Genomic DNA, 22,133 nt, shown 5'->3' with positions numbered 1-22,133 from the left:
TAATTATAATGAAGCCAGCTGCAATGGATCATTGATCCACCAGGAGGTGCAGTGGGGTTCCACACTGGAGCTCATGTGAAATAAAGTGAGATACAGTATGCTGGATGTACAGCGGGACTTTGTTAAGATCCATATGTCACGGATATCATACTCTGTGCTAAATAAGAGACATGTAATCATTTACAAAACATCACCATGTTGTTATTTAACAAAATAATGTTGTTTGTCGAAAAAAACGAACGGGAGGAAATGCAGCCCGGCTCTCGATTTTTAATCCTAATTTAATCATCATCTTCACCACGATCATTTATGGTTATGTTCGCCGAATTGACATGAAATCACTGACACATATGAATATACTGTATTCAACTTCATTAAAACGTTATTAACGTGCCTAAACTCAGTAATTCACTAAAAGTATTTATATTTTAATGGAGCCTCTTCGGTCGATCAGGATCCCAAAGTGTAGCGGAGGGATCCTCATCTGCATGACGGGTGTTATTTTCCCCATAAGGAACGAGTCGCTGCAAATTATCCCACTTATTACATGGCCACATTCTCAACAAAGTAACGACATGACTCCCAATATTAACTTAAATGCTTTTATGGATTTAGAAAATGTTTTTATTGATTTAAAAAATAGTTGTATTGATTTAAATTGACATGCATCCGCTAGGAAAATAGTCCGTTGTTACCGGTTTTTAAACAGTGTGAATGAAACAGCAGCTCTCTCCCCCCTCCCCCCCTGATCTTTCTTCTCCAGCAGCTAAATTAACTGTAGGTTACTCTGAGTGACTATAGACTGTATCTGACAAGCTTACAGTTAGTGATGTAACAACACCATAAAAGCTGGTGGGTTGAAAGCAATACAGGAGTTAAAAATAACTAGAATAATTGTGATTTATTTATTGTGGCTTTTTTGTTTTTAGGTACAAAATGTTATGTAATTCAGGCTTATAGTTCACCCTTCTCTAAAAGCCTTCAACAATGACAATATTCATAGTAATTTAATAAATCCTTCCAAAACACATTGTAAAAAATAGCCTACTGTAAGTTAAGAAATCATTCCAATATGTACATCTTCTGATGTAACAACAATAACATTATAAATAGTAACATAGCTGAACATGGTATTGCACATTTAGCTTTGAGTGTTACTGACCTGAGATGTTTTTATTACATGAATTAAGGTGACTGAGGCCTTGGGATGCAAGCTCATCTGTATGAAAAAGGTGACAAGGATCCGAGCCCCCGGCTCCCCCAGCCCACGGAATATCGGCTTTAAAATGAGGAATAACAGAGGATTTTAGCAGTCAGAACAACTAAAGCAGCAGTGTTAATAATAACAGAAACGCCAAAGAGTCTAAGAGAAATATATAAAAGCCTTTATTTTCATTGTGTAGCAGTCAGTTTGTAATTTTGGCAGCACTGTTGAGCATTTTGAAAATGTATTTTCATGCCTCTGTGAAAGGCTTTCTATCTTTATAGCCACATGGTGTAAAGTAACTAAGTTCCTAAACTCAACAAGTACTATACTTGGGCACAATTTTTAGATACTTGTACTTTATTTAAGAATTTCAATGTTTTGCTACTTTGTTCTTCTACTCCACTCCAGAGGTACATGGTGTACTTCTACTCCCCTACATGTATGTAATACCTTTAGTTACTTCACAGATGTGGATGAATGATGTGAAATATAATCAAGTGTTAAATCAGACTTTAGTTCCACCTGGAGGAAATCCACAAGCTACCCTGCAGTATACAAAGTCATTCAAACTAGCTGCACCGTTACAAGCTTTGAGAACACTTTCATGATCAATCATTATAAAACATATCATATATGTTATTCTGAAATGGACCAATCTGCACAATGACTACTTTTACTGTCGCTACTTTAACTATATTTTGATGATAATACTTTTCTACTTTCACTTGAGGAACATTTTGAATGCAGGACTTTTACTGTAATAGAGTATTCCTACACTCTGGTACTTCTACTTTTACTCAAGTACAAGATCTGAGTACTTCTACTTTTACTCAAGTACAAGATCTGAGTACTTCTACTTTTACTACAATATCTGAGTACTTCTACTTTTACTCAAGTACAAGAACTGAGTACTTCTACTTTTACTCAAGTACAAGACCTGAGTACTTCTACTTTTACTCAAGTATAAGACCTGAGTACTTCTACTTTTACTCAAGTACAAAATCTGAGTACTTCTACTTTTATTCTAGTACAAGATCTGAGTGCTTTTACTTTTACTCAAGTACAATACACAATACCACCTCTGTTTATAGCCTATGAAAAAAACTATTAGAAATAGAAGGCTAAAGCTAACGTTAGCAGATAGTGACAATGTATGCTAGCTAGCTAGCTCAATGATTCCTTAAATAATATTGCCACAGAAAAACTTTTCAGTGCATATCACGCTCTGCCGCTCCGACAGGGAGCTCTGCTCTGAACACCTGAACGGCCCGTTCTAACAGCTGTTCAACAGCGGTCCAGTCTGTGCCACAGTGACTCCGGACGCGCAGTTAATATTAACGTACGCACCCGTAGGTAATGCAGCTGCTGAAGCTAGACCATCATCTCGGAGCAGCAGAGCCTTATTATACATCCATGAGCAGAGCCGACAGGCAGGAAGACTCGAGCACACAGCTCGTACTTCATTATAATATATAAAAAAAGAACACCATGCGTGTCAAGATGGCACATAACAGCTCACGGCCGCAGATTACTCCGGGTCCCAGACCCCCCCATACCCCAAAAATATTTTTTTTGCAGATCTACATGAATCACACAAACGACCTATTTTGGATTCAAAACGGCGAATTTCGCCGAAAGGTGACAAGTTTGCATCACTGAACATAGACAGAGCACAACTGGCAGGACAGGAGAGTGTGTGCACCAGTCTGCCTTGATCTATGAATTCATGTCCGTGACACTCACTGCTGCCCAGAGCTGTTTTATAGAAGGAAAACCTCCTTCACTTCATGAAAGTGTTTTAACCACACACACCTCTACACACACACACACACACACACACACACACACACACACACACACACACACACACACACACACACACACACACACACACACAAACACACACACACACACACACACACACACACACAAAATTGACATGAAATCACTGACAAATATGAATATACTGTATTCAACTTCATTAAAACGTTATTAACGTGCCTAAACTCAGTAATTCACAAAAAATATTTATGTTTTAATGGAGCCTCGTCGGCAGATCAGGATCCCAAAGCGTAGATCTTAACACTAGAACCGCCAGAGGTTTTTGTATAGGCATACCTAAACCCGTCAAATCCCGCTATTAGAATGCAATTTTTAACAACATAGGGTGCTACATAACACACTTTCAGGAAAAGTCACGGACTGGGAGACTTTAATATTTTATTGAAAAAAAGTTGCATTGCACACACACAACACACATCAAACAAATTGACCCGATTGGCGGTTCCAGTGTTAAATAAACTCACTAATTAATGAAACCAGTTCAATACCCATTATTCTTATTCTTATCATTCTTTATGAGCGCAGAAATAGTCTTAAAATCAGATCTGTTTTTTAAATGAAATCTGACGGCAGGCAGTTAGCTCTGATCACCTATGATAAATGTGCCACACCTAATCGCTGGCCATTCAGCCACAGAGCTCCCTCTATACAAATCAAACTGTAGACGGTGTGAAAGCACCTATTGTTTTAAATAATGGTCGGAATGTGACCTGTGAGCCTTCTGAATTACCGTGGGACAGCACATTCTAAACTAAAATGTTCAATCAATAAAGTAACATCTTATCTTATCTTAATAATATCTTCATATTAATAATAATAATAAATCATACAGTATGTGTCCGAAAGGGAGCAGGAGGAAGCAAACACAAAAATATAAAAAAAATATACTGCATATGTAAAGCAAACGATTGTAAAGGTAAAAGTATGAGCATAACAAATAAAGAAGTGTAATGTAAACATTTACATTATAATTATGATTATTTAATATATAAAGACTATATATTATTGAATTACAAGATTAGATATACTTTAGTTGATCTAAAATATTGATGTGTTCAAATGCTCTTCAAAACACAACTGAAAGTCCATGAAACTTGTCTTTCTGTATTTGTGAATGAAGCGCCATCTCCTGGTTAAAACCTGAAATTGAAAATCTGGCAACGCCCTCTTGGAAAATAGTGGGAGGGCTTAACATTCCTCAATACTGGTCTTAGGCAGGTCGTAGGCAAGAAGCTGTAAGCTGGAGTCTGAAATGAAGTGCTACATCTGTACATGAGACGCTGAAATCTCGCGGGACAAAGACGCCCGCAGCCTTGAGAGCGAGGCGAGGCGAGGCGCCGCAGTTCCTCTCCACGGGCTGCGGAAGCGAAATGCTTGACGGGAAACGACTCGCTGGTATCTCGAGCTGAGCGCTCATTGGTGGTTTTTACCACGTGCTGGGGATGAAACTCTCCAATTGGCTTGGCAAAAGTTTGTTGTTGTTTTGTGTCAGTTTTACGTTGCCCCCTCCATTAACATTTTTCATAATTGTTGCATAGGGTAGATTCTTTTAATTACATTTCCTTTTTTTTGGTGTGTATAAATAATATAGGGATTCTGATTCTGATTCTGTATCTTTTTCACATTTTGGATTTGTTTGGCGAGCTACTCATTGAGGGCTTGCGAGCTACCGGTAGCTCGTGATCGACGTGTTGGAGACCCCTGCACTAAATACTGTTATGAACCTGCACATGAGTATAGGAGGGCCCCTTCAAGTTTGATCCCAAGTTTCTCCTGTAATTCCATTGCAGATGATTAACATTAATCCCATGGCAATAAAAAAAAAAAGAAAGCGGAAGAATCGTCAAAAGCTTCATCTAATGCACCAACTGTAGACCACTGGATGTCAGTAAGAACCATCCCTACCTCTGTAACGGAACACCTGATCCATGACTAATGTTCTGGTTCTCTAGGTGAGGTGGAAACAGAGTGAGATTTTACAACATGTTTTATGTGAATGTGACAGTGTCCTGTCTGTCCCGTTACATCTGTTAAAGAGGAGGGGGGACGCTTCAGAGAGAAACTAGTGTAGTTTCTCTGTGCAGTAGTAGAGCCGATGCTCTGTTTTGAATATTTTCAGTTTGTGGCCGGAGGTGAATTAACATTTATGCACACTTTTATGCTCTCTCAGGTCTCATCTTCAATCTCTTCGCCCAATTTCGTCTCTCTACAGAAATGCACACGTGTTATGTATTTGTAAATGTATTGATGTTTTCAGAACCAAATAAAATAGATAAAAGAGAAGGGAACTGACCTATAACTTCATAAAACGTTTAAAGATTAAAATGACAGCAAACATTTACATTAAAGGTCACCTATCATGCTATTTCTAGGCAATAGCATAGGTCTCAGATATATACAAATATATAAAAAACATGTCTATGAAATGTTTTGCTCAAAATACCAAACAGATCCCCCGTTTTAGCCATGCTTCATATCCCTCTATTTCATCCCTGCGACTAAAGTGCTGATTCGGGGTATAAAGATTTTTTTTTAAAAAAGAAATTGAAAAGAAAAGAAAAAAGAAGGGAATGGGAAAGGGAAAGAAGCTTATGCCTGCTCATGCGGACCCGGCAGATACCGTCTAAATGCTGCAGGGATGAAACGCCAAAACCATCTCAAGGATTATTTCTGAAACAGTATGGGGCTTGAATGCTTTTTCTCTTGCCGGTTTACCACAAGGTGAGTTCCTTTTTATATCCTGCTTTTTTACACATATTCTCTCCATTACATGTCACTTGTTAGACGCTTTTATCCAAAGCGACTTATATACTCAATACTGTGGCCAATCCCCACAGGAGCAATTTGGGGTGAAGTGTCTCAGGGACACAACGACATGCTGACTGCAGTGGGGTTTGAAACTGTGCTCCCCTGATCCGAACACCAACGCACTAGTCCACTACGCCACACGCCACCCTCCAGTACAGCTTAGCTCTGAGTGTTAGCGATGCTTGCTAATGCAAACAGATCACCGACGGAGACGAGGCGGCGTACAGAGAGGATGTCGAAAACCTGACATCTTGGTGCCAGCATAACAACCCCCATCTCAACGTCAGCAAAACCAAGGAGCTGATTGTGGACTACAGGAAGCAGCAGAGAGAGGGACACGCCCCCATCGCCATCAATGGGACTACGGTGGAGAGAGTCAGCAGCTTCAGGTTCCTCGGGGTCCACATCACTGAGGACCTGACATGGACTCTTCACTGAGCACCTGACATGTACTCATCACTGAGGACCTGACATGTACTCTTCACTGAGGACCTGACATGTACTCATCACTGAGGACCTGACATGGACTCTTCACTGAGGACCTGACATGGACTCTTCACTCAGGACCTGACATGGACTCTTCACACCACCACCATCACCAAAAAAGCTTGACAGTGGCTCTTCTTCCTCCGCAGGCTGAGGAGGTTCAACATGGACTCCAGGATACTCTGCAACTTCTACAGGTGCACCATAGAGAGGATCCTGACTGGCTGCATCATGGCCTGGTACGGCAGCTGCACCGCCCTCAATCGTAATTGCAAAAATCAGGCATATCTTGCCTCAAAACGATGCAGAGAAACTAGTCCATGCATTTGTTACTTCAAGGCTGGATTATTGTAACTCCTTATTATCAGGGTGTACAAAGAAGTCAGTCAAGTCGCTTCAGCTGATTCAAAATGCTGCAGCTCGTGTACTAACCAGAGTTAGGAAAAGGGACCACATTACTCCTGTTCTGGCAGCCTTACACTGGCTCCCTATAGAACACAGGATAGAATTTAAAATTATTCTTCTCGCCTACAAAGCCCTTAATGGGCAGGCGCCATCTTAACTTAAATAACTCATTATACCCTATTGTCCTACTAGGGCATTGCGTTCCAAGAATGCAGGGTTGTTGGTTGTTCCTAGAGTCTCTAAAAGTACAATGGGAGCCAGAGCCTTTTCTTATCAAGCTCCACTTTTGTGGAATCAGCTTCCAGTTTGTGTTCGGGCGGCAGACACCCTATCCGTTTTTAAGAGTGCGCTTAAGACCTTCCTTTTTGATAAAGCTTATAGTTAGGGCTGATTAGATTCAGCCCCTAGTTTTGCTGATATAGGCTTAGTTTGTCGGGGGACATCTTACTTCTTCCTTCTCTCTGTCTATACCTGTGTACTCTCATGTTCCGATTAACCCAGCTTCCCCAAATGTCTTTCTTTTTGGTGTCTATATACGCCGGGATCCGGAGTCATGGATGATCCTGCGGTCCTGTGTCATGGATCGCGAGTCCTGGATCTTGAGTCGTGGCTGTGGTCCTGGATCATAAGTCCTGGATGGATATCCTCGTGGATTCATCTTTCTATTATACACACATGAATTTCCAAACATTTGGACTACCTATGTTGCAAATGTATTATCTTTTCAATTTACACACGGCATCTATTGCACGTCTGTCCGTCCTGGGAGAGGGATCCCTCCTCTGTTGCTCTCCCTGAGGTTTCTCCCATGTTTCCCTTTAAACTGTGGGTTTTCTCTGGAAGTTTTTCCTTGTACGATGTGAGGGTCTAAGGACAGAGGGTGTCGTATTGTCATACTGATATTCTGTACAAACTGTGAAGTCCACTGAGACAAATGTAACATTTGTGATGTTGGGCTATATAAATAAACATTGATTGATTGATTGATAAGGCTTTACAGAGGGTGGTGAAAACTGCACAGAACATCACCATGACGGAGCTGCCATCCATGGAGGACCTTTACTCCCAGCGGCTCAGGAAGAAAGCCCTCAGGATTATAAAAGACAACCATCTCTCCAGCCACAAACTGTTCTGTCTGCTGCCATCTGGCAGGCACTACCGCAGCATCAGGACAAAAACCACCAGACTCAGGGACAATTTTATTCCACAGGCCATAAGACTATTGAACACCTGAACTAAGAACTTCCATAACATTCACCTTTTTGCAACTTACAAATGATGTATCACTTGTATATAGAGTCTTATGGCACTACTTCTATTCTATTTTATTGTATTTACTTGCACTATTGTATCTGTTTTGTTGTGTTGCACTGTTTGAGGAGCCTGGGACCTAAGATTTTCATCGACATAACTACACTGTAGCTATGTACGAATGTCAATAAAAGCCTTGAATCTTGAAAAAAAACGTTTTGAGTAGGCTCATGAACTCTAGCCATGATGCTACTGTCATTGGACTGCTCTTCCTCCCTGACAGGTCTGATTCACACACAGGCAGGCAGTGGTATGGTATCTCAGCAGAGATATAATGAGATAGAGACAGGACCCAAAATAAAGCTGTAGTAAAAACAAAAATTAAAGCTAAATCCTCGACCTCATTCATGTTCCTGAATCAAGCCGCAGCCATTTAATGTGCCCCGGCAAGGATGGTTTGACCTCTACCTGCACCGGACGGAAGATGGATGAGAGGAGGATGCAACCTGACTGTGTGTGTGTGTGTGTGTGTGTGTGTGTGTGTGTGTGTGTGTGTGTGTGTGTGTGTGTGTGTATGTGTGTGTGTGTGTGTGTGTGTGTGTGTGTGTGTGTGTGTGTGTGTGTGTGTGTGTGTGTGTGTGTGTGTGTGTGTGTGTGTGTGTGTGTGTGTGTGTGTGTGTGTGTGTGAGAGAGAGAGAGGAAGCAAGGATCAAGGTGAGGCCATGTGAGGCTACATTACAAATGCAATTGCAAGACTCTTACTGGTTTAATGCATCTCTGAGTGGATGACCGTTAACTAAACCCTCCAGAAAAACGCGGGCAAAAATCCTTGATTATGCGGGCTAAATTCCTTGATTATGCGATTAAACATGCAGGGTTTTTATGTGATTTTATGCGGTGAAATTGCGGGATGTTGCGAAATATGCGGAAAGTTGCGAAATACGCTAAATATGCGGGAAAAAATAATAAATGTTTTTTAAAATATTGGGCTGTCTTATTTATTCTCTCTCACACACAACCTGCCACTAACGTTAAACCCCTTTACTATTCAATTAAACACATTCAATGTTTATTTATTGTAAAAGCAATTGGGCTATTTTAATCTCACATACACACACACACACACACCCCCCACCCCACACACACAAACACTTCTCCGCCTCATTCTGTTTTCATTTACTCGTTCGTTATCTGACCAGCTTCAATCTTGTAGGCTACTCACCTCGTTTCTTGTAGCCCTCGAAAGGGTTTTGGAGGTTGATGCCTCGGTAAATGTGAGTTGTTTGGCTTTCTTGTCCGCAGCAGCAGAAAGCATTTTCGAATGTTTGAATGAATCAAAGTGGGTCGTCACGTCGATGTTCTCTTATACTCCAACACAGTTGCACGGGGTGCAGAATAGTTTCCCCCCACTTTTTGCCCGGTCTTTAGTTGAAATGTTCGTCGGTAAATGAGATGGATTCGATTTTTTCATCTTGGTGTTTTCTCTATCGTGTGAGCTCCACACGTTCACTCTATACAGTGTTGTTTACATTCTGTGATGCGCGAGCTGATGACGTCACGTCAAGACGAGTTAACTTTTTTTTCTTCTCAACTTTGTGTGGAAAAATGCGGGGATTATGCGGCCTTTTGATAAATATGAGGCCTTTTAAAAATCTGCGCCATTTTGCTGATTATGCGGTAAATTCTGCGATCGCAGAATCGCGTTTTTCTGGAGGGTCTAGTTAACACACACACACACACACACATATTTATGTATCACCACTGGCCTTTGTCTTGATATTTAAATAGCAACAATCTGTTTTTCTGTTTTTCTACCATGGGAAGATAATTTTGAGTTTTGTAACGTCCCAAGGTCAAACAGTGTGAGAGGCACCTACGGCCTGTATGATTAACAGCCATTACATAGAGAGGCTGAAGTGTTTTCAGAACAGCAGCGTCAAGTGTCTTCTGAGAATCCATCTAAGACAGATAAGTGTTTGTGTGTGTGTGTGTGTGTGTGTGTGTGTGTGTGTGTGTGTGTGTGCGTGCGTGCGTGCGTGCGTGCGTGCGTGCGTGCGTGCGTGCGTGCGTGCGTGCGTGCGTGCGTGCGTGCGTGCATGTGTGTGTGTGTTGGGTAACTAAATGTCAACCACAGTCTCTCCTTAAATTATCAGCAACTGCTTTGTGATGATAGGATTTGATGGTCAAGGTCTGATGACACGCTGGAGCATCAACATTCCTGTCATAAGAAATTATGAGCTTTTTGTGTGTCAGTAACACTACACAGCAAACTTGAAAATAACAAGTATTCAAACTACATAGTACCATGTTATTGACAGGCCATACCAGTGGTGGCTGTTCTTTGATGGTACATAATGCCTAACAAATGTTAAATTACAAAAGGGCAACTCATGTGACACATAGTGAGGCTGGTCTGTGGAGTTGTGGGATACTCTTTGTAATCCAGCCTTGGTCCTCATGGATATTAATGGATTCACTTTGTTTTTAGAGATAAAACATTATACTGTGTACATTTCATAACAACACATATTCCCTGAATGCATCATTTATCTCCCTTACTTAAAGTAAGACAGTCTTTGGAAAAAATAGTTTATCAATCAGATATCTTTTACCAGGTTTTAACCAAGCGGCAAACTCTGGGGAAGAGCCGGGACGCCAATGCGGAAGTGCCTCAAACTGCAGTTCATCTAGTGGCCAGTAGGAGCAGTCTGCAGAAGGGAGCAATTTCCATAGACCCCAATGTTAAAATGCCCAACTTTAGAGCAGAATTAAACATGTTTACATCGTGGTTCAAACACCCATATTCTCTGTATAGTTAGATCCCCCCTTCATGAATATGGATTGGGGGGGTGAATTTTTTCTCAAGTCATCTGTTTAATTCATATTAAGCCTTAAATCTTTTGCATAAATTAGGGCGTGGTCACTTTGTTGGACATGTACATGTCCATCATTGTCCACTCTGCTAGGCTACAACCATAGAGGCTACAACGTTAGTTAGTTGTAGTTACTGTACTTGACCCTTTAGCTTTAGCCGTGTTCGTGGTGATTGTGCCTTTTAGGGAATATTGTTACAAATACCAGACAATTAAAATGTTGTGCTGTGCGCTTGAATGTACGAACAGAACTTCCAAGAAGTTTAAAATGATAATATTATACATGTCCCGTTCGCAGGTGTTTGTGTGCTTGGTAGCTTAGCTTATTACTTATTAGCCATTTAAGGACGTAACCCTTTATACTATATACATTTTAGTTTATGATTCAGCCTTGGGTAAGACTTTTATAGTCTATGGCTATGACGCCCATAATGCTAAACGGGAGCAAATGTTAATAGGGGACCCAATTATCCCAGTGGTGGCCACCGGAGCTAACGGAGCCGCAGGGGGCTAGCTCCAGCCGGCGTCCCGGAGCTAGCCCACTCCGTTAGGTTCGGGTCTTTTCTTAGCGTGTGAATGACAAGCATTAAGAATAACAAAATATAGGTAATTCTCTTGCAGATTGTCTCATTTGATTATGAATGTAACGTTTATATAGGGGAACTACACTGTTAGCAGTAACTTGGTATGCACGTATTTCATGTTAGCTTAGCTTCTTAGCCTGAGCTAGCTCTGTTTACTTCCAGTTCGGAGGCAGCAGGTCCCGTCTTGGCTCCGCCTCGGCTCCGCCTCTTTGCCCTTATTTGGAGCAGGCGGGATTAGACTCTGACGTCGCTGTCAAGCCGTTAGTGGCCGACTCCGCCTACTAAGGGCTTCTCGGCAACTCTGCAGAATCCTATGGGTGACGTCACGGACACTACGTCCATTTATATATACAGTCTATGGTTTTAACTAAATAATGTAGTTAACAATAATCAACAATACATTCTGGTTTTCATTTGAGTGGAAACTGTTGTATGACTTAAGTAAAATATCATACCATCATTCACCTGCAGCCTTGCATCATTTTGTTAATAGGTCAATAAATGAATCTTTCCTGAATCTTCCTTGTCTTCTGCAACATCCGAACATTCCATGACCCAATCGAATGCAAAGGCAAGAAAACACCTCACATATAAACAGCTGCCGTTGTTTTTTTCTTATTTGTTTTTTAAACAAACAAGAGTTAAGTACAACCGAGAGCTAAACAAGATATTTCTTCGGAATAGGAATAGGGTAACTCTCTCATATACCCCTTTCACACCAAGGCTTTTCCCGTTCTAGCGCCGTGCTAGCGCTTTCCTGGTTCAGAACCGGTTCTTCGGTTCAGCTCCCGCTCTGTTCACACCGCTCAAGCCCGACTGGTTCTGCCGCTGCCGCGTCATGACGTCACCGTGTACGTCGCTGATTTTCTCCCCAACGGCGCTAACTACAACAACATTGGGGACTGCGTCGGGTCGATGATCGTGTTGCTTTTAATCACACGAAGCCAGATTAAATTAAATAACGACTTCTCCAACCTTATATTTTTCTCCAGAGTGCCTTGGTTCATTGTTTATTAATGTGTTACAGCGGCATTTACCGACTGCTGCAGTGCTGGCTGCTCTTCCACAGGAGTGTATTCTCCCGTTAACTCACAGCAGCGTCTGCTGTAAAGTATTCCCTCTGACTGTCACACAAGCAGCTGATACATATCCCCAATTCCCCAAGTGAATGTGTGTCAGTCTGAATTGACGCTGTTTGGCATCACAACGCTGTTATTAAAGTTTCTCTGGTATAAAATGGGTGATGTTAGCATAGCAACCGAAGCTAAACTGACTACTTGCTATTGCTATCCTATTGTGGCATAAGCCGTTTTCTACAGGCACATTTTACCGCCGTATTTTTATTATGATTCTACTTGTGATAGTCGGACATGACAACCTGTGCAGCCCATGTATTGATTCCATCCGATAGCTGCTATAATACAAAACAAAACGTCTGCCTGCCCTCCACAATGATCAATAACAGCGAACAGATGGTCAAAGTAAGGTACAAATAAACAGAATCACACGAAGCCTGGTTAGTGTTGCCTGACTTTATAAAGTGTGTTTGTTTTATAAGTGTGTGGTTGTGCTCTAGTCACTTTGCTCAGCACTACTGCTTGTTACAACTTGTATTTGCCATACTCGCCTTTAACTGTTAGCTCAGGTTAATCTTGCCGCCCTCCGACGTAAGTGTGACGTATGCGGTGCTTGCTTTCTAGACGGACAACTTTTTGGTGCTCGAAACGAACCAGATTCCGGAGCTTAGAGGCGGCTCCGCTGTGGTGTGAACAGGAAGTTTGAACAGGAAGTTTTTCAAGCTCCAGCTCTGAACCGGCCCTGGAACCGCGTTGGTGTGAAAGGGGTATTAGACTTCTATACAACCTGAGTTCTTTTTGCAATTAGTCGCCCCCTGCTGGCCTTTGAAATAATGCAGGTTCAAGGCATTTGCTACAACTAAAATTGAACTAGGATGAGTTTCGTTGGCCAGAGTGGTTTCTCTAAAATAAATACTAAACCTTGATCTTTTTTTAAACATTGCAGGTTTCCAGAAAATATTTCATTCACCTCCAGAAACCCCCTGAGAGAGTAACCTTTCTGCTGGAAGGAAAGGTCATGTTAACCCGGTTGGAGCAGAGGTTTGAGGATGAAAAGGAGCAGAACTGCTTTATAAGAGCATCAGTCTTTTTATTAGAGCATTAAATATTTGACATTTTGGTCTGAGCAGCCTCTGTCTGATACTTTCTTTTATAGGGTTATTTGCGTCCACCCTTGTCAGTCACATCTCAGATGGTCCAGTTCTCGACCCAACACGTGTCACTCATCCTGATGGGCTGTCTATCGGTTGTATGTGATCTTTCCTGGCTGAGGTGTGAGGCATCCATCACCAACAAGCCTCCAGCGCCAATATCCATCAGTTTTTAAAATAAACATGCATGCCTCCATTATAGTCTAGTTGCCAGCCGAGTGAACACAAAAATGTTGAGTGACCCAAGGTTTTATGTTAGAAATGTATAGTACGGGTCCCCAGCACATAAAAACTACAGGATGCTAACTGGCATATGTTGGGCAATTTGCACAATTAGCATGAGTTGCATTCATTAACATTCATTAGCAATGCAAACAATATATACACAAATGCATGGACAATTTTGGTCCGATATTTGAGGTATATCGAGGATGTTTAATCAATTTCTGACATTTTTAGGAATACATTTTTGATCCTGAAAATGTCAGAATTTGACTCAACATCCACAAAATCGTCCAAAATCACTCTAAAATGTTCCAAATTGGCCAAGTCATTTTCAGCTATTGCCTGCACATGCAACTTTTGTCTGTAATGCAACTTTTAATGCAAGTTAGCATCCTCCAGTTTCTGTGTGCTTGGGACCCATACTTTTTCTAACTTAAAACGTTGGTGTACTCAACATGTTTGCCTTCACTATAAGACTCTATGAGCTGGCAAACAATATTATTGCGATGACTTCCTGCAATGTGGCGGCCAGTAGCCTCACCTCTTTAGCCCCAACAAGCTAGCTGCTGACCACACCCTTAGGACAAAAGCAAAGGGTCCACTTTCCCACAATTCCACCACACACAATTTGATTTATTGCTGCGTACATTACCAATTTCATACAGGCCTCTCTTTTGTCAGCATGCGCAATTTTTTCGAGCTTCAGTTGACCCCCACCACCTTTCCTGCTCTCCTCCCACTGATATGAAGCCTTCAGGGTCGCTATGACTGTCATGTAGTCAGGGAAAAACAGCTGAGATGTTGATGTCCAACTTTCTATTTTCCTCCTGCTGTGAGTCGGGCAGGGCTTTGGTAATGAGAGCCTGGGGACCTTGCTATGTGTGTGTGTGTGTGTGTGTGTGTGTGTGTGTGTGTGTGTGTGTGTGTGTGTGTGTGTGTGTGTGTGTGTGTGTGTGTGTGTGTGTGTGTGTGTGTGTGTGTGTGTGTGTGTGTGTGTGTGTGTGTGTGTGTGTGTGTGTGTGTAATCCTCCTTAAAAAAAAGTGATCGCTGAGTGTTTCTGAAAGGAAACCAATTGTTGCCATGTTGTTATCGATGTGTCTATATGAGTTTGTGTGTGTACAGGTTGTAAAGTGAGTGCTAAGCCGATGATAAGCATGAACGCCCCCAAACCCTTCATCCTCTCCCTCCTGCCCTCCTTCCTTTTCCTTTCCTGCCTCACCTTCCTCCATCCCTTATCTTTTCTTCTCCTGTTTCTCCTCCTCCCGTTCTCCTCTCTTATCGCCGGGCTAATTGACCCAGCCAGATTTGGCAACAGGCGTATTAGTGTCATTTCACACAAGGAGTGACCTATGCAGAAAGTGCAGCGTGACAAGACCTGCAATACAATGATCGCTATATCCAATTTCCCATACATGCAAACGACATAGGCCTATATGTTTCCCTCAATGTATCTAATTACCATAACAACTTTTCTCTGAGTGTTGGACCAGAATTGATCAACATTGTGTGTGTTTTTAAAAAAGAATGTTTAGAATTCAGATTCAGAGCAAGTGAAATATAAAGTGTTAAGAAGCTGAATTATTTCCAAACACAGGGTAGGAACCTGAGGGAAACATATGTTGTTACAAGGGTCTGCTTGTATTTAGGCCTAAAGCTAAAACAAGTTGTAAATCTGCTGTGTTTCTCTCTCTCTGAGCATCCTCAGACTGGTCTGAACTTCCCTACACAGCCATGCAATTTAATGACACTGCAAAGGTGTCCTTCCTCCCGCAGGTAAACAAGGTGTACGTGACTCAAGGTGTCGGAGTGATTTGTCTGAGGATTTCTGCGATGATTAATCCTCCAGCGTCACTAAAAGTATGCGTGTGTGCGCGTGCGTGTGTGCAGAGCTCATGCTTACCGCTGTGCGCGCTGAACCAGCGGGGCGCGATGTGCAGGGGCAAGGTGTCAGCCAGCGACCCCCGGGACCCCAGATAGAGCACCCCCTCCGTGTGGTGCCCTCCCCCAGTGTCCTGGTAGCCGGTACCGTGGAGGGCGGCGGTAGTGCCCCCTGACCCCCCCACGGCTCTGTCCGAGTCCGTACCTCTGGGGGTGTAGAAGCCGAAGGGCATGGCGGGGCTGTGGTCGATGCCCATCCCGGCCACGGAGCTCACCGAGCGACTGCGTAGGCCCATGGTGCCGCTCGGCCGGTAGTGGCCGAAGTGGGCCGAAGGTGGCACTGCGCTGTCATCTGTAGAGACACCGGGGAAAGCACCCCGGGGCCGGCCCGCCGTGCTCTGCTTTCCTCCCATCCAAAGCGGGAGATATGTGGGTTCTGTTCGGAAACAGGAGGGGTCTCGGCTCGATCCGCACAGGGTCGAGAGAGCCGAAACAGGCTGTCGCCCCCCTCCCCTCGCTCCTGTCTGTCTCTCGGCCTGCCTGTCTGTCTGTCTCTGTCTGTCTGTCTGTCTGTCTGTCTGTCCTTGTGTCTCGGCAGCAGGCTCGTCAGCTCTGACTCTCTGCAGACGCAACAGCCCGCTCCGCTGCCGAGCAGAACATGAGCCCGCCCCGAAGTCTGGATTCAGCTCACCCGCAGACACAACCGGGACACAACCGGGGGATGTCTGAGGAGCCGAGTGACGCCGATAGTCCTGAATGACACAACGATGTTACAGCTCACTCCCCTCGCTGTCCCAGGTGGTTAGCACGGCGGTATCATCGCAGGCGGGACGCGGCAGCAACACGTTTATCCCGCCCGGCCGGGAGCACAGCAGCGCCGCAGTGTTCGCTCCTCTGCTCCCGCCTCATCTGTTCTCAGACATCGTGACAACTGTTGCTGCCTGTCTGACCGACGACAGTATGCCTTTGAAAAAAACAAACAATGACGTCTGGTCCGTGATGTCTGTCCGGTGTTGTCCGAACAGCTGTCGCTTTTTCTCACGGGGATCGGGTCACAGTGAAGCCGCTCCTGTGCGCTCACATCAGCCCTCCGCTGCTCTCCGCTCCGCCGCCGCTGCTTCTGCTGCTGCTGGCCAGACAATGGAGGCGCTCAGTGCGCAAGCCCGGATCATAAATAGCCTAGAGATAGGATAGGAGACAGTAGGCTGCTGAGAGAAGGCAAATACACTTTGCTTTAATTCACAATCAATAGGGCTGTTGACTGCAGTGTGACCTTAAAGTCCTCTGAATCAGGGGGCATTTATTTTCGGAGGTGACGAGGTGAATAAATAAGTGACACCAGGTAGACCTCTTCTACAGCAATAGCCTACTAGATCCTAGATAGTTTTGACTTTATTTATGTTAGCAAGACTATAAGCAAAACTGTCAATATATAGCTCTAAAAACAGATGTCCATCTGCATATCCAATTTTACAATATTCGTTATGGAATTGGAAATATTTGAGTTTTTTTAATATATATATATATATATTTGGGGTCACATTATAATACAAGTAAAGTTTTTCAAATCATATATTTTTAGAGACCAGAAAGTGACAAATGAAATAGCAAACAAAATTAGTCAAAATAAAATAAAAACGAAAAAGTACACGGGGGTTTGAAATAGCAAATGTCTACACATGTACATATGCATACATATCAACATACACATATACATAGATACAATGCACATACAGATACACACATACATGTGACCATACATATACATTAAATCGGTGCATAACACAGTCAAACAAGGGATGGTCGTCTTTGGTATATGTAAATTCTCCACTTTTTCCATATTTCTTCAAATGTGTTTTCCTGAAGCCTCATTGAGAAGGTGATTATTTCCATAACATAGATTTCATGGATTTTGTCGTACCAGTTGTCAAGAGAAGGGATATCAGCTTTGAGACATTGTCTGTATTGCTTTTTTTGCTGCAACAGTAAGAATTCCAAATAATTGTTTTTGTTTTCAAGTTTGTGGGGATTGAATGTACGAGCCCAAATAGAAATTCGTCCCAGTTTAAAGGGATTTTTTATTTCAATTTCTATATGGATCTTTTGCCAAAAAGTTACTATTAAAGGGCAAGCCCAAAACAAATAGTAGTGATGTGCTGGCTGAGAACCACATTTCCTCCAGCAGCTGGGGGGCCCTAGATGATGTGATGACTGCAGGGCTGAAAAAGTACCTGCTCAGCATCTTCCAACTAAACATTCGATAGGCGCCTGAGCTAGAGATCTTCCATTGAAAAGTACAGTAATTTTTCCAGACTTCTTCAGGGATGTTTTTTTCTGTTTCGTTTTCCCATTTGTGTTTTATATAGAAAGTATTTCCCTTTTTAATATCTTGAAGAGCTTAGTAAAGTTTGGAGATTACTTTCATCCCTGTGTCTGGTGTGTATGCACTGGTGAAAACTATTAATAAAGGGTTTAAGGGCCTTCTGGCTGTCTGACAGGGAACTATTTAAGTAATGGCGTACCTGTAGAAATAAAAATAAAACACCGTTATTCAATCAATATCGTTTTTTTAGTGTTTGAAAATCAAACATGGTTCCTTTGCTGAAAAATGTGCAATATGAAGTAAGGCCATGTTTGGCCCAACCTTTACATTTTGTATCTAGCTTGCTCGGGGTGAAATCAAGATCATGTGAGCACCATCTTAATATCTTCATTTCCTCCAGCAAGTCACTCCTGGTAAGGACCCCTTAACCATAACTTTAAGGAGAGGTTGATCCAGCGGTTATCTTTTTCCAGTAAGTTTTCAACATGTCTTTTTATCCCTTAACCTTGCCTCGATTGGTACTCCCCCTGATACATTATTCTCAATTTCTTTCCATCTAGCTCTGTAGTCTGGCTTGCACCAGCAGAACAAGCTTCTTAATTGGGTTGATATATAGTAGTCCTTCAAGCAGGGGAGCGCTACTCCTCCCTTGTTTTTTGCTAGTTGAAGAGTACAGAATCTAATCCTTGGTTTCTTCCCTTGCAAAATGTACCTTGATATGGTTTGATCCCATTCGTTAAACTGCTTGTTTGTGATTTCAATTGGTAGATTCTGGAGTCTAAGTAGGATGTGAGTTTATTTCTTAACCCTTATGTTGTGTTCGGGTCTCCCGTGACACGTTTCAAGTTAAAATGATATAATAACTATGCACTAGTTTTTTTGTATCGGAACAAGGCTTCATGATATCCTCAACGACAGCTATATAAACACTACAAAACTGATTTTGACAATTTTAGCCAAGTCTGAAGGTCTCTAAAAAAAAGTGTATCATTTGGTGTTCGGGTCTGGGAAGACCCAGCAGCATTGTTGTGGGTGAGTCGGGGTCAAATTTGGCCCAAACAAGATTCATCTTTGACTTTAGACTTTAGAAGAAAATACATAAAGCTCCCGATCTTGTTCTTCCCACCATACTATCAAGCCCCAAACCAGCATATCATTGTCCTTACAAGTTATTCACATATTTTTCCACCAAATGCTAAATTATTGCGATTACTGGCTCACATGTGTTGTTTGGGATTACTTGGGCTAATCCAGTGTGTGTGTGTGTGTGTGTGTGTGTGTGTGTGTGTGTGTGTGTGTGTGTGTGTGTGTGTGTGTGTGTGCGTGCGTGCGTGCGTGCGTGCGTGCGTGCGTGCGTGCGTGAATGCGTGCGTGTGTGTGTGTGTGTGTGTGTGTGTAATCAGGTTGTTTTCAGTGCTTTGTTCACTTAGTCTTGTGCAGTCTTTGTGGCCTCTCTAAAATAAACTGGGGAAGGATTTATTGCATTAGTTAATCCAGGGTTGCCAACTTTGGGTATCTGGCTGGAGTGAAATTTTGATATCATGGGTTTAATTACACATATGCGCACTAAATGACTGCTATCGTGTCAGTAGCGGGACCTTAGCATATATATAGGATATACAGTATATACAATATATACTAATACACAATATTGGACACAGACTATAAAGGGCACAAAGTTTCATTCACTAATGAAAGTCAAACACATGTTTGTTTCCACTGTTTTATTGTGTGCCTGTCGCGATAAGCAAATAATTGACTTAACGTACGATAAATACAAAAGAACTCGATAAATTGCCATCCACATGAGGATGTGACAGCAGTTTGAAAGGATGTACTTGAATTATTATTATATATTATCATTATGTCAGTGGTCTAAAATGGTCATACAACGGTGCCGACAATATTATCGTTTATCGCACTAATTTCCGGGAAAATGTATCCAACAAAATTAATTATCGTGAGAGGCCTATACATGAAACACACACACAAACAAATCTACAGACTTACTCCAAACTGCCAAATATATTAACACACTCTCACTCTCATACACTCTTGACTCTATTTTGGCCTAGTAGAACAATAAGCAGCAGACTTTTACTTGTTATCATTTCTACTGGATCATAGATCTGCGCATGCGCAATACGAGTCGGGGATTGACCAACCGGCTGCTCCCACTGCTCTGCTGTCTGTTAACGTTGTTAAGAGTGGTGGGGGGCGGGGAGGGAGTTTGAGCTGCTGTCAACTCAACATTGTAAATAACCAACCAAAAACGATCGCCGGTTCATCTTGTTTTTGACGTGAGAATAGTTTGGGCAGCGTGAGAGCGTGAGATTGAGAGTGAAAGCGTGTGTCACATGCCAGATGCGTGAGAGTTGGCAACCCTGGTTAATCTATCCTGCTATAATGACATCAGGCCCCCTCTGCTCCTCAGGCCTTTTTTCCATTTGTTTCTTCCTGGGTAGGCTATGATGACGTAACGATACCCAGGTCCAAATGGACCAATCCGCGGAGCTCCTCACACACACACACTCACTCAGCCTTATCTTTTCTCAGCCGCGGCTCCGCTGATCTCCACTCACAGTTCGCCACTCACAGCCAGCCTGAGCACACAGCCTGTGTTTGTTCCGCGGTGTCTCGCAGCAACCAGGAAACAACACCAGTAATACAGCTCACACTGTCCGCTCCTCGAGCCTCAAAGGGCGGAGCAGCGAGCCCCACAACGTCCCGCCAACACGGCACCTAGACCCCACGCAGCATTCTCATCTGTTTGTCATTGCTGGTGTCATTTTCTGGTTGCTAACAAACACCATTGTAACACATAAGCACACATCAGAGCACAGTGGGCTCAAAGGGGTGGGGGGGGGGAAGGAGCTCCAACAAGGCGTATAGGACAGAGAGTGAATACACATACTATACAGAGATGCTGTATGAGAAATCAATGTGAGTTTGGAACATTGAACAATGTAAATCTATTCTCGTAGACCTTGTGAAGCTGACCGTTGAGCGGCCCGACCAAGCAAGGAGGCAGAGGCAGAATGTCCAAATACAACCCGGTGTGGGCATTAATTACTCCTTGTGGTAGGCTACATGACGCAGCCTCAATATTACTGTCTCATGTGAACACAGTCACCAACCACAAGGATCTCCCACACACACTAACAGGAAAACAGAACCTAAATACATACAGACTAATCAAACCAACAAGACACAGGTGAGGGGGGAGGAGAAACACAGGGCACCAGGTGAACACAATCAGCAGCAATAGACAAGACGGAAGGGGGAACACTTTTCAAACTAAAACAGGAAACAGAGACGGACAAACTAAAACAGACAGATCGCGACACTTTCCAGGACACGGAACAAATCAATACACTTCGCCACCAACGAAGCTATAAAATCCGTAACGGATGCCGAGATCTATTGCCCCAGAGATCACCTCTGTGACAGACCTCAACAATGGAATTATGATCAGTAGGAATAGCCATGACATGGGACCTTTAAAACACAAGGATACACGGCCATGGCAACTCTGTCTTCTGGTTTAAATGAAATAATTATTGTCGATTTCTAAAAAACATTTCTGATACAAAGAAACTGTACAACACATCACCTCTGGCTAGCATATAACTCACAGCTTCATGTTTTCTTTCATTTCTCTTTTTAAACATACACTTCAATAATCGTGAACAATAGTGTGTTCACACTATCTCATGAATTTAAATTAAAAAAAACTGCAACTACTTTGCCAACTTGTATAATGTAAATATGATCCTTAGTTTATATTTACTTAAGGTTAATCTGTTGATATGTATAACCTGTGTGTATTTTATTATTATTATATTTTATATGAACAATGGATCAATTAGGTAAATACAATCTAATCATATAAGTGCTTACTATTTAAATAAGCCAATACAACATAGTGAACCCTATAGAACAGGGGTGGGCAAACTTTTAGGCTCGGGGGCCACTATGAGTTTTATAATTTGACAGGCGGGCCGGGCCAGTAGCAGATGGATG

At 42.6% G+C, this 22,133-nt stretch overlaps 1 protein-coding gene across 8 annotated transcripts in view; it reads right to left on the bottom strand.

Moving 5' to 3' along the window:
* The window catches only part of znrf1 (zinc and ring finger 1), a 162,590-nt gene extending 145,481 nt beyond the window's left edge, over window positions 1-17,109 (bottom strand). For 2 of the 8 annotated variants that reach the window (XR_013808267.1, XM_079681834.1), the window contains exon 1: window positions 15,810-17,102. Coding sequence is in view for 6 of the 8 variants with exons in the window: in XM_079681834.1 (XP_079537960.1) it covers window positions 15,810-16,200 (391 nt within the window). In the remaining 2 variants the exon portion in view is untranslated. Of the gene's footprint in view, window positions 1-15,809 lie in introns of all 8 variants that reach the window. The other 6 variants (XR_013808268.1, XM_079681833.1, XM_079681837.1 and 3 more) reach the window with 6 other exon arrangements.
* Window positions 17,110-22,133: the final 5,024 nt, after the last annotated feature.

This window comes from Notothenia rossii, assembly GCF_949606895.1.
Source record: "Notothenia rossii genome assembly, chromosome: 5".
In the NCBI taxonomy this organism is placed as follows: Eukaryota; Metazoa; Chordata; class Actinopteri; order Perciformes; family Nototheniidae; genus Notothenia; species Notothenia rossii.
The sequence above is the reverse complement of the archived record's forward strand: the minus strand, read 5'-3'. Positions and strand labels throughout refer to the sequence as shown.